The following is a 14,049-nucleotide window of genomic DNA, read 5'->3' on the forward strand; positions in this document are numbered from 1 at the left end:
AAGTAAATTAATTTGATTAATGAAATAAATAAACATTAAAAAATTGGATTAGTTGTAAATAGGAAAGCACAATGATTGGATTTAGGAAATTTAGAGATCCATTTGAATATTCTATCCACATCCTGATTATCATAAATTGATAAGAACAAAATTATTTGATAAGAAGGAGAGACAGGCAGGCCACTTTTACATGTCACCCAAACAACTGTTATGGATATATGCATCTACATATACACACACACATATATAGATATTATATATATATATATATATATGATAAAAGAATATCCTTCAATTATTGCAGAATCCCATAAGGGTATTCTCATCTAACAAATATTTAAAATAAAAAATATATATATTATTGAGGAATCATTATGTATGTATATATATATATATATATATTATTTTATTAGGATTGTACGGCCTACCACCTTTCTTTCTTCTTTCCCATCATGTCTTCATTCAACCTACACTACTGAATTTAACTAAATAACTTTAAAAAAAATGTTTCAATTATTTTATGTTATAATTTCAATTTTGTTTAACTTAACTTGACAACAACATTTGATGAAACATATATATATATATACATACATACACATATATAAAATAATAACATGATTCATTCGGCTATATATTATAGTACCATAATTATATATTCATTTATTTTTATAAATTATTAAAACCAACTATTAAATTACTTCAACACAATTAATTAATTCCACCCAACAAACTTCAATAATTCTTATTTAAATATTCAGGCTGTAATATATAATTTAAAATAAGATTGAAAAACCACAGCTATAAGCTTTTGAATTAATTAAAAAGTAATATATATATATATATACACACACATATACATATACATGTATATGTTTACAAAAATCAATAGCGTAAACGAGTATACATTTTAATGGAGGCTGTCAACGAAGCAACTTGAATAAAAACATTAATTACTATAAGAAATATTACCTAACACCTAATAATCTGAATTTCTTTATAACACAATATAATTATTTGTAATATATATATATGTATAATTTTGTTTAATTAACCAGTAAAAAGCCATCATCAAAATAATTGAGTACAGCTCCATGCCAAAAATGTACCTGTTTAACACGTAATATGTTGCCTAACTAATCTTTTTTTAAATAAAAAATTAAATTAATTATTCATAAATGAATTAAATAATTTACGCCAATTCATATTGGTCGCAGGTTGAAAACGAGAATTGAACTCCATGACATCTAATCTTCCGTTGTTTCTTAGTGAATCAGTGGTAGCGCGATCGACTGTTAATTAAATTGACCGTAGATTCGAATCTTATTTAAAAAGATTTAATTTATTTCGAATTAAATAATTTAGAATATCAGAACGAAAGGGTTCGTTTGATTGTTAAGAGTAAGTAACTTGTTCATTGTGTTCTTGTTTTTATTACATTTTATCTCATCGTATCATATTTTGTTGTGCGATATTTAAAAATTGCCGTCAATATCTCAATGTAGGTCTCGAATAATCTTTTGTTTTACGATTCTGAAACTATTTATGATCAGACAATTGAGAATTTTAAAATGTGTTAGTACTAATAAGTGCATCAAATATGTAATTTTTTTTTTAAATTGTAAATAAATAATTAACACGTAAAATATATAAATTAAATAAAGGAAATCCAATAATTAAATTAAAAATAAAATTGTTGGAAAGAAATGTAAAGTAAACCCGGAATCTTGGGTATTCGGATATTAACCCGTCAATTGGGTATTCGGATCCTAACCCGGAATCTGGTTCTCTCTACTCCATAATCGGTTTCCTGTACCCTTCAGTTTCACACTCTCACCGCTCCGATAATTTCACCGGACTCATTGTAGATATGGAGACAAATTCTCGGTCAACATTCCGGTAATAAAATTATTCTAAGTTGCTTTCGTGTTAATTTATTTTCTCTATTTAATCACCTACCCATTGATCCGATCTTGCTTACTTCTCTCGTTGGGTAATTGATTGTTTATTATCGATTGGGTGAGTTTTCGTGAAAGTGGTTGAAATTAGTTGATTATATTTTGGGGGGGGGGGGGGGGGGGGGGGGGGGGAGGGGGTAACCAATAATTGGTCTTCTGGAGACTGATTACTGCTGTTATTATTTTGTGATGTTTGCTGTTGTCGTTCAATTTCGCATGTTTTGCAGCTGCTGTTTAACGTAAATGATTATTGATTGACTCGGGTCACTAGTCTTCCCTGTAAAAATATTAAATCATCAAAAGTATCTGGGATGATGATGGTGGTGATCCAACAATGAATGTGTAAGCTAGAGTAATGGTTACTATTGAAGACTATGACTTGATTGGTTGAAAGCTCTTGAATATTTAAGTGTGGTTTCTTTACTCATTTAACTGCAAAATAGTCAAAATTTTCAGGCATCAAGGCCCACATGAACATGTAAGCAATGGGTTGTGGTTGAAATTAAGAACATGCATTTATTGGTTGAGAAATCTTCAATCTGCTAGTGGCCATTTTCTTATTCTTTTTTTTTGTTCTTTTTCTGTGTATTCACATTCATATTCAAAAAATTTGGTTAGGATTCACATGATTGTGTAGTTTTAAAAATATACCTTCATTGTTTTGGATGTTAGGTCACTGAATATGCAAATGCAGTGGTTTATTTATTCAATTTCTGTATTGCATAAATGAATATTTATACTTGAATATGATGATTACTTCTATGGACTTGGTAGGCCAGTTTGTTCAATTTGTTGAATAAAATTTTTAGTAATTTATTGTCAAGATTTTTAAAACATATCTTTAACCTTCAAAGTCCTACTGAGATATTATGAAAAAAAAAAAAAAACTTATCTTTTCATGCTTTTATTTAATCATTCGTCACTCATTGGTGTATGTATCTCACATATGACATTATTTTAGGGATGATAACTAAAATTCTGTTAGTGATATTGGTTCGAAACAGTTTGGAATTGAAATCAACTTCATATCTTTAGCTTAACAAGAGAAAGTTGTGGATTATACCAAATTCACTCTGTATAGAGAAAAATTAGAATGTCAAAGTCCTAGGTTCTTGCGTGATTTCTGATGATCCCATATGCACAGTGGTTTCCTGTAAATTTAGGTTGGAAATGACATTTTTGTAGTAATATTCATTTATTTCCAATGATATGCATTTATTTCCATACAAAGCCAAGCCTTTATCTTCAATTCTTTATTCTTCCAAGGTTATGGAATTACAGAATGATCGTAATGTTTAAGCCATCTCCTCTCCTACTTTCACTTCTTTAGAGGTTGGATTTTAAAATTAGAACTACCGCTTAGATTCTGTTAACAAGGATTGACCTAGAAAAGGAGTGACTAGTGGAGGAATAAGAATTAAGCTTAAGCAAATCCTATGAGTGTCATGTTAGACTGCCCAACTTACAGGTGAAATTTCCAAATTGTCTAGGACAGTTTTCATTTTCAGTATAAATCTGATACTTAAAATAAGATTAATGTAGAGATCTAGAACTTAAATGAAAATAAAATCATAAATTAAATACGGAAGCGAAATAATGAAGTTAGAGTTTACATTCTTTACACAATAATTTAAAATGTCTAATAGGGTTACGCAAATGTCCATTCTAAAATAACAAACGGAAATTAAAAAAATAAACGAAAAACAAATAACTGAGCATATTAGCATGACCTTCACTAGCTTTTGAAGGGAGTTCGGGTGATGAGTTATTCACAACTCTCTTATTGATCGAGATATGGATTTTGGTTATCTCGATCTGAAATACTTAATGAAAGAGTAAGTTCTATTAGTACAGTAAGAATATCACACTAATCACAGATGAAATTTCAACTTGTCTCGGACAGTTTCATTTTCAGTATAAATCTTATGCTTAAAATAAGATGAAGAGTTAACAAGAGGCAGATCTGATTGAGTTGTTCTTGTTGTCCCCCAGGAACTCATTGGTTATTTAGCTGTTTTCAAAATTATGCCCTTCTAGAAGGGTGGTGCCAATATCGTACACAGTGAATGAAATTCTTTGTTTTGGGGAAAGTACATAGTGAAGGGCTTTAATGGTACTTAGTTGTCTTTTCCTTTCATGGTTGGTTAATTTTTGGTGATGACAGTTTTGCTCATTTAGCTTTGTTTCTGAAACTTCAATGAATAAATATACTCCACTAGAAAATATTACAATTCTTTACTTATTGGAGTCAATGAATCATAATTTGGTGGCCTATAAAAATTTTTATTGAGTAAAAAACAAATCTGGAAACTTATGAACAAGGACCTTGTTATCCTTTTTGGGGTTTTGTAGGGGACAAGGTTGAAGATATAGCAATTGCATATTATAGTCTGGAATTATGTTAGATATGTTAACAGAAAGGACAAGTCTAAAGATTTTGCCTTTGTTACTTTATATAATTGGAAAATCTTTTTGTTGCTTTCTTTGAGATGATGAAGAAATTTTAGAGGTGAGAGAAATTAATGGATTTCTTTTGTAATTTAGTATAGCAATTGATCTATGGAGCAAAAATTCATTTATTTTTGTTGGAAAAAATTTACAAGGTTCCCTAAAAATTTATGTCAATTTACCGTTTCCTTTCGTCATATTCACAATTTAAACTTATTTCGTACAAATCAATTGCGAAAAAAAATGTCTATCATGATACTTTTATTAGCAAAATATGTCGATCATTCACAAATTTCCTCTTCAATGGTTGCACATCAGCTCATTCTTTCAAGCCAGAACATATGAAATGAAATCACATTCCAGCAGCCCCTCCCCTTCAGGTAGTTCTTCATTGTATTCATTTTCTTATGATCTTTTTATCTTTAGTCTTCTTTTTATTTTGACTGTAAAAATGATAGTACCATTATAAATGGTTCATTTTGAAAAAGTTTGGTAATTGGTGTTAGAAAAATTCTTCTTTTCTTAAACTCTAATTCCACATCTAGTTCTTTAGTTAATGTTCTTTTGTCCCCTCCAATTTAGAACTTTCCCTTTATTTTGTTTGTTGCTTGCTATTTTTGAGATGGAGTAGACAACTTAAAACAATATGTATGAAGTATGGGACGCAGAGTCATCCATTACATTATAGTAGAAACAATATGCATGATAAACCGCCATTTGCTTCAGCTATTTATCCATCATTATTTAAGACTGCTACCTAAGCTTGTAATAAAACTTACTTCATTTTAGTTTTGTCAGTAGGAAACACCACAAAAAGAGAAAAGGAATTCTTCCAAACTACATTTGCTCTCTTAAATAATTGTTAATGGAAAGGATCTGCACAAAGAGTATGAAACACTTGGAGAGATATTTGTGAAAGAGACCAAAAAAGTGGAGGCTATATAGCACAAGTTGGAGGAGATGTAGAGGCTGGTGCGACCTTTCATTAAAAGCCTCAAATAGACACAGATGGCAAGATCAGTAATTTGAAAGTTTACTAAAATAAATACTTTTACAATGAGGAAAGGAGTTGTAAGAAGGAAAACAACTATTAGAAAGACTTAGACAATGAATCAATACCAAAGAGATCCCTAGAAATAATGTTTTGCACTACCTGAACAGTCGAAGGAAGAGTCGTCCCTACTAAGGTGTTGCAAAGGTATAGATTTTCTATGAACGAGGAGAACCAAATCGAAGAAAAGTTAGTTTAGGTAGCAAATAATACCGAGATCAATATAGAGGTCTATTTTAGAGAAACTTGAAGCTTGAACCCTTAGCAAGGAAGATCTGTATGGGCTTCAATTAGGATATTAGAAGAGTGATTAGTTTGACGGGATCGAAATATTCATTGTTCACCTCAGTTACTACCAAAGAATGACGAGTTTGATTAGACTATTGATACAATGCTTTGCTAATGATTCATCATTCTACTAATATAGGAGCTTGAGATTAGTTTCAATCCTTGGAGTTAAAAAGTATTTATGGATTTAAGGAGTTGATTGAACAATTTTTGTGTGAAATTTAACAACAATCAAAAGCCAAAAGAACCTTATACTACTTTACCGAGGTCGAAACAAAGGAGATTTAGCATAACATTTATGTGGAGAGTGAAGTTTTGAATAAGTAGTGATAATTAAAAGATAAAACTAATTTTGAAATGGACTAGTGAACAAGCTTGTTGTGGAAATGTGTATCACACCCTCATCAGTCAGGCCCTACCCTGTTGTTGTGTTGCTGCTGGGATATCATTTGATTGCGGGAATCTCTTAACTCTGACCCACACAGATTCATTCATCATGTCATCCAATATTAAACCAACCCCACCTATCTCATTTAATTACACTCCACCTCAACACTATATATATATATATATATACACATGTATACACATCATTGCAATATTCAATTTAAATGTAACAAATACCCATGTTTTAGTAAAAGCCAACATCATCAACCAAATTCATTATCACCCACAAATATATGATGAGTTCCATTCTGTTCTTTAGAAAGATTATGAGCTCCAACTTAAGGGAAATGAGTCTGATGAGGAAGCTTATAACTGTTCTATTGGTATGATTTTGATGCTGATGAGAAGCCCATGAACTATTGTTTAAAGCTCAGGGTTGAAATATCTGAAGGCCCAAATTCTTGGTCCAGACATGAAATGATGAATGAAATTTTTTTTGATTTGATCCAGTTTTAAATGGAAGTGGATTGAAATTTTGTTCAAAAGATTTAATTTTTAAATATATTATTTATATACCCATATTTTAGTTTTAAATATTAAAGAATATAAATTATATATATTTATAATGTTAAATAATATTTTATTAAAATATTGTATATAATAAATATATACATTATTCATATATTTATTATTTTGATTTTAATGTTAAAATTATTACTTATGTTCCTGTTGGACTAAATCGAACGACCCCCGGCTGCGTACTAGGAGACCATGCGCACCTCCTCTTCTGCCGCCTACCCCTCGATACCGACTCACGGCTCAGCTTTCGCTTCGAGAAATCGAACTGCGTTCAATCAAGAACCGCACCGACTTCGATGAATGGTTCTCGCGGCTGTGCAGGTTGAGGCATGTGGAAGTGTGGGGAAAAGCGCGAGACGCCATTGCTTTAACTTGTGAGACTGAACCAGAGGGAGAGAGAGAGAGAGAGAGAGAGAGAGTGAGACAGAGGTTGGAGACGCAGATTTTGTCGCTTTTGTTTCTTTTTGTTTGGAAACGGAGAGACGGATGTTTAGATTTGCAGAGCGTATGCACGTGTACTGGTAGATATTTTAATTAATATATATTTAATATTATTCTTTAATTATCACATGTTTAATAAATATTAAAATGAATTATTATATATATATATATGACATTTTTATTTATTTTTAAAATAAATTATTAATTTAATTTTCAAAATTTAACACTTATTACAATTTAATTTTTAATAGTTTCCATTTTTTTATTTATTTTAAAAACAGTTTAAAAAATTAAATAATAAATAAATTAAATTAATAACAATAAAGAAGTAGATATAATAATATTATTAATTTAATTTAATTTAATTAATATGTTATTAATTAACTTGAATTCTAAAATAGTTTCAAATGCTTACATTTATTATTACATATTAAATTTTCATCTCCTCACTCATTCATATATTTTATTCAAAGTTTTTCAAACCATATATTTTATATACATATATAACGATAACACTCTTTTTCTTTCTTTTTTTTTACGTACCCAAAGCCTTAAATAAATTATATATTAGCTTAAAAAATACCCTAAAACTTATAAAATAATCATACGAGTATTTTTATCTCTAAAATAAACATGGTGTCGGTTGAATTTTATAAAATTTTTAAAATATCTCAAGTTTAATTTTGTTTTCTTTCAATAGTTCTTATTGATTTTGTTTCTTTTGAAAATAGTTTCGTAATATTTTTTAACCACCAATATAGATCAGAAAATAATAACGAAGTTAAAAAATTAAAATATTTTAAAATGATTTAAACGATAATTAATACACAATATGCATTATTATCGAGAGATAGCTTTATGTGATTGGATTCAAACATTAGTATAAGCATTTAGCATATAAACGTAATTATCATCCAAATCATACGATCGTATGAATGGTCAATAGTATAATTCTTCATCATATAGTATATAGTATCAATTTGCAGAATAGGGTATATGTATCAAAAGAAATTTGCAATCTTGATCAAGTGCTAAAAATTTTGCATGCCATGAAGTCATTCACTTGGACCACAAGAAGAAAGATTGAAGCTAAAACTAGGCAGTGTGCATACACACACACACACACACACACATGTATGCACATATAAAAGTTAAATAGAGTGGGGTGCATGGTGATCAAGAAGAGATGCCCACACCAAGGAAATCTATGAATTCATCTCCTAGTTCACTGCCTCTTGACTGATCAAATCGTATGAATGGCCAAAAGTATAATTTCTCATCATATAATATATAGCATTAAGTTAGCAGAATAGGGCATATGTATCAAAAGAAATTTGTAATGTTGCTAGCCATGTTCCACAGGGAAGCTGGTGATGATCAAGTGCTAAGACTTTTGCATGCCATTAAGTCATTAACTTGGATCGCAAGAAGAAACATTGAAGCTGATATATATATATATATATATATATATATGTACACATATGGGCATGTATAGTTAAATAGAGTAGTATGCATGGTGATCAAGAAGAGATGCCCACACCAAGGAAATCTATGAAAGGAGCGTTATCTTTGCTTTTTATGGATTCATCTCCTCGTTCACTGCTTCTTGGACTGACCAAATTTTCATGGAAACTTGCCATTTCTCTCTTAAATATTCCATTGACTTGATCACGATGATGATCATCCAGTTTAAAGTATCCAAAAGAAGTTTGAATATTTGTTCTGTAGCTCGGAAGTTGATCACATGAAGTGGAATTTTGGTAGCAGCTGTCATATATTAGAGAGTTTGGATTATGAAATCTATAAATAGGCAATTGATTAGATATCTTGGAGGTCTCAATAGTGTAAAAACTAGAAGTAGAATTCAAAAAACAATCTCTTCCTTCTCGTTTAACTGAGACCGAAGAGGAGTTGTTGGAGGATGAGGCAAAAGTCGAAGAAGGTGAATAAGTAGATGGAGAAGGTGAGAAGAGATGATGATTATGAGTATGTTTATTGAGATCTTGAAATTCTAAGAAGCTAGCATTGTCAGTGCCAATTAATCTTGAGCCAAACCATCCCTGAGGTCTTGATTTTCTTGGATGAATTAAATTAGGATTTGGGTTGGAGTCACCTTCCTGATTATTGTAACTTGTCTTGTTGTTGCCAAATTGTTTGGCCTGTTGTTTGTGCTTTCTTGCCATGATGACATGCCAATGGTTCTTGACAGCATTATCAGTTCTTCCAGGGAAAAGTCTGGCTATTAGCGCCCATTTGTTTCCATGGATCCGATGAGCTGCAAGGAGCCTTTCTTCTTCTTCTTCACTAAATGGTCTTCTGTTGATTCTTGGATCAAGCTGATTAAACCACCTCAATCTGCAACTCTTTCCTACAATTAATCAAGGGTATTATAAATACTTCACCAAAAAAAAAGAAAAAGAAAAAGAAAAGGAGCTAAACTAAACCATCTTCTTGAGTATTATCAAAATCGTATATATGTCAATTATTTGGATAAATCTAAAATTAATATATGCAAGCTAAAATTCCATCCACCAAACTTCAAATTTGAACAGGCAAATATTGCAAGATGTGATGATGAATATCTTTAATCATTATATCTAGCAACTATATATACTTTTCTAATTATCAGCCAAGAGAATTAGTGTTATATATATATATATATATATTTGTATGTACATATATTTATATATACACACACATATGAGGGTTGAGCTTCAAAGTTATCTCCGTTTATGGGAAAGAAGATAATCAAAATCAAGTAATAATTGTAAAAGAAGATAACACTTTCGACCGGAAGATATAGAGGGAATTGGGAGATCTCTCACACACGCACATACACAAGTATATATAAAATTAGAGTTACTTCGGTACCTGATCTTCCTTGGAGCTTTTCTGCAATGGAGTTCCAGTTTTGAGCACCATACTGTTGGACAAGCTCGCGGAGCCTCTCGTCTTCAACAGGTCTCCAGTGTCCCCTAGGGCAACTACCCTTGGTAATATCATCAGTTGAGGCAGCTTCAGAATCCTCCATAGCTGACCACTGGGAGCAGGATTGAATATTCTTCCATCAAACTAACTAGCCCAACAGAAGTCCAGAAGAAGATATATACAAGGAAGAAGAATGAAAAAGTGGGGTTGGTTTAGGGTTACAGATGGTAAGTCACTTTTGTTGGTTTTACACGACACATTTATATATATATATATATATTGAGTCCATGTACAAATACTTCTTGACTGTTTCTTGTTATGCCCGTTGGCCCCATTAAAACCATTTCTCATCTCTTAATTTACTCCCTTCTATTACGTTAAATCAAACCTATCTATGGAGTAATGAATTGGGTTACTCTTGTTTCTTTTTTAATATAAAATGAAGGGACAGCTCTCCTTGTTCAAAGACTGGTTTCCTAATTCTTTTCATTAATAAGGTGCACCCAGAAAGGGCTGCGTCTCACCTTATAATCACACTATTGGATTATCTACTGTTTAACAATGAAATCAGTGCTTATAATTAAACTCCAAGACATGCCTAGACAACTGCTCATCATGCTAATTGCTGATCTTATATATATATATATATATATAGAGAGAGAGAGAGAGAGAGAGAGAGAGAGAGGATTTAATTATAATCTTAGTTGATATAATCCTTTTAGGGAACTGAATAATAGCCTATATATGTATAAATAAAACTAGTTAAGATGCCAGTTTTGTAAGATTTTCTCTTTTTGGTAGATCATGCTTCCCATTGAGGAAAGCAAACAGTATGGCACCAAATAAATCAATTAAGCCTGCATTGATTAGTACCAAAAGAATAGTTGGTAAACTAAATGTTTTCGTACCCTCGATTTATTGTCGTTGTCAAATCTTGAAATTTTTTTTAAAATATATATTAAAAATTTAATGTATTAAAATTTATCTAAACTCGAAATAAAAAAATGTTGCCGTTAGAATTAAAGACAAAGTTCGAAGTTAAGCAACACTATGAAATTCGATTGTCAAAAATATCGAAAGAGTATTTCTAATCTCTGATTGTTTCTTCAAACTAATTGGGGGATTAGAGACAAAGTTTGTCACAGAATTAAGGAATTTAGTAATATATATATATATATTGGATATAATGTTCATGTTTACTATATATTGCAGTTATATTATTTTAATTTACATTGAATAAAAATTATATAAATATAGTTAATTAACTTACATTATTCATACTCAAAAAACATAATTTTTATATAGTTTATTTCAGAAATTAAAGCATACAATATATATAGTAAAATTACGTTAATTATATATTTTAAACAAACAAAAAACCACGTGTTAATTACATTTAATATAATTATGGACGTAGGAACAAGTATTAATTAGCTAGTACCCCACAATTCAGCTTTGCATATACATGGTAGTTGAAAACACAGTGACGTGAATGACAGAAACAATATCTGCAGAAGCATATACACACACACACACACACATATATATGTGTGTGCGTGTGTGTGTGTATGTATATGAGAGAGAGAAATGGGACCTTTTCAACTAAATTTTTGGAGTGTAATCTTGTGGGTTAATACAAAAATGCCGTGTAAGTACAGCATCAAGAAAAGTATGGCTAACCCGTCTCTCCTTCCTCATACTTCCATGCAGATGACAAGTCAAATTACTGAAACGTTGAACTCTTTCCTGCAATATATAGCTAAGCTACCCTTTGTATTATATATATACACACACACATATACATATATATATATATTAACGTTTCTTAACTGATTGGGATTTTATACCCCACGAAATTAAACACTAATTCGTAAAAACATGATCTTAAATTAAACATCAATATGATCTCAAGTAAACTATACACACACACACACACACATATATATATAATAATCAAATATTAATGGTGGGTATTAAATCCTTATCCAGTTGTGATTGGTTGATGCACCAATCTAGTTTAGGTCAAAAACAATGTTTACGGTGGATATAATTAATTTATAATTGTATTATATTATATTATATTATACCTTTGATTGATCCATCTAAACTGTATTGTCGAAGGAAAAAAAAACAAATATTGTAATTAGCTTCTTCTCATCTGGTCATAACTAGGTTATCATGAAATTAATATTATATTAGTTTAAACATAAATTTATAGGGCTTCCAGCTAATTATTGTATATATACATATACATATATATATATATTCATATTCATATGATGTTGTTTGTAATTTGCATGCATATTTATTTGTCTATTTAGTCAATTAGTTCTAATTAAATGAGTATATGTATGTGTTGTAGAAAGTATTATAATTGATGAAAATCATATTATTCAAAACTCTAAACTCTTTCCTTCACAAAATCTAAATATAATTTCAAAATTATTTTAACAATTTAATATAATATTTAAATAATTAAAAATCACGAATTATACAGACGTTCGCACGCCATTTTTCAAACTTATGAAACTAATAAATATTACGTATGCAGCAAAATTACACCATATTTAACACACACATCTCGTAACATGATAATCATTTAGTTGTTGATATATGAAATATCTAAATTAATTTAAACGTCTCGTGTAGATATCTGTAAATAAATAAAAAAAATTATTTTGTTATAAATGAGTTATATTAATAAGTATTACCACTGCGTATGTTATATTTATTAATTTTATTTATTAGAAATATTGTATAAACGTTCGTACTCATTAATATTACATGAATAGTCTTCTCGAAACGAAAATCTCTAACCTAAATGCGAAAGATGTATAAGAAACCGAGCACCGAGTGATTTTGGGTTGAACTTCAATAGCAGGCTTGGGTCTTGTTTGGACTTAAATGAATATGGGTGGGCCCAAATTCATGGGAGTATGTATTAGGTTGAACATACATACATAGATAGATATAAAAACTTAATACTTATTTGCAATGTTAATTTATGACTTAGTGACAAGCAACATTACTTACATTTCTTTTATCAACATATTATGTGTCAAATTAAACTCTTGATTTGGATAAAGATAAAAGAGAAGGATGATTAAGACTTAATTAGTAATAAATCAAGCAACTAATTGGGATATTAAGTTATTGCAAAATTTTCAATTTCCAAATTTCCACACTTTCTTTTAATTTTTTTTAATTTTTTATTTTTATTGAATGTTGACATTTTTATTATTTATTATTTATTCCTTAAATTTTCTAAGACCTGACTTTTATTCCTCCATAGGGACTAAGATGTCTTTTAATTCCTACGCGCCTTTGAATTTTGGGCACCGAAAAGAAATGGTCATCCCTTCTTCAACATTTTATTAATTTAATTAAATTAATAATTATATTTTAATATTATTTATTTAATTATTTAATTTATTTATAATTTAACCCTTAATCGACTAATAAAACATTTTTAATTTACACAAAAAAAAAAAAAAATTTATTACATTGACGACTCGTCATATTAAAATTTTTACAAATTAAACAAATTCAATAAATAAAAATTAAATTGATTGTAAAATTGTAGTTAATTAAATTATTTATATTTTTAAAATTTTAAACAGGTAATTAGTATATTATTATATACTAATTTAATAAATAAATAGATTATTTTATTTTCAATTAGTACTTAAATAAACATAATTAAATTATAATTTCCATTTTAACAAACCCATTTGAAAATTGCCTCGAAGTCACACTGCTTTTACCTCTACATGCACACCTTCTTTTGACTCTGCCTTTTAGAATTTATATAACAAATATAATATTTTATTAATTTAAATAAAAATTCAAATATACTTAAAAATATTCGAAATATTAATTTTATTATTTTGTAACAAATGTTATGTTCCCTCATAATTAAATAAATAAATATGGGAGTTAAAAACTAAAAGTATGAGGTCATTTTTTACG

At 29.4% G+C, this 14,049-nt stretch overlaps 1 protein-coding gene and 1 long non-coding RNA gene across 2 annotated transcripts; one reads left to right on the top strand and one right to left on the bottom strand.

Moving 5' to 3' along the window:
• Positions 1-1,739: 1,739 nt before the first annotated feature.
• On the top strand, positions 1,740-7,273 carry LOC110817987 (uncharacterized). The gene is made up of 3 exons (XR_002540283.2): positions 1,740-1,899; positions 4,725-4,786; positions 6,898-7,273. It is a non-coding gene; the product is annotated as an uncharacterized LOC110817987 (long non-coding RNA).
• Positions 7,274-8,173: 900 nt separating this feature from the next.
• On the bottom strand, positions 8,174-10,332 carry LOC110818247 (uncharacterized). The gene is made up of 2 exons (XM_022047041.2): positions 10,024-10,332; positions 8,174-9,520 (listed from the first exon to the last, which is right to left on the bottom strand). The coding sequence occupies exons 1-2, from the start codon at positions 10,181-10,183 to the stop codon at positions 8,673-8,675; spliced, it is 1,008 nt and encodes a 335-aa protein (XP_021902733.1). The 5' UTR covers positions 10,184-10,332; the 3' UTR covers positions 8,174-8,672.
• Between the last annotated feature and the right edge of the window lie 3,717 nt (positions 10,333-14,049).

This window comes from Carica papaya, chromosome 1 (genome assembly GCF_054855325.1).
Source record: "Carica papaya isolate Zhongbai chromosome 1, ASM5485532v1, whole genome shotgun sequence".
NCBI lineage: Eukaryota > Viridiplantae > Streptophyta > Magnoliopsida > Brassicales > Caricaceae > Carica > Carica papaya.

What these genes read in the sequence shown, in the direction of transcription:
- LOC110818247 (XM_022047041.2), bottom strand. Translation starts at nt 10,183, where the DNA reads ATGGAGGATTCTGAAGCTGCCTCAACTGATGATATTACCAAGGGTAGT. An exon ending in AAAGCTCCAAGGAAGATCAG is followed by an intron (nt 9,521 to 10,023) that starts GTACCGAAGTAA and finishes GATTAATTGTAG; the next exon opens with GAAAGAGTTGCAGATTGAGG.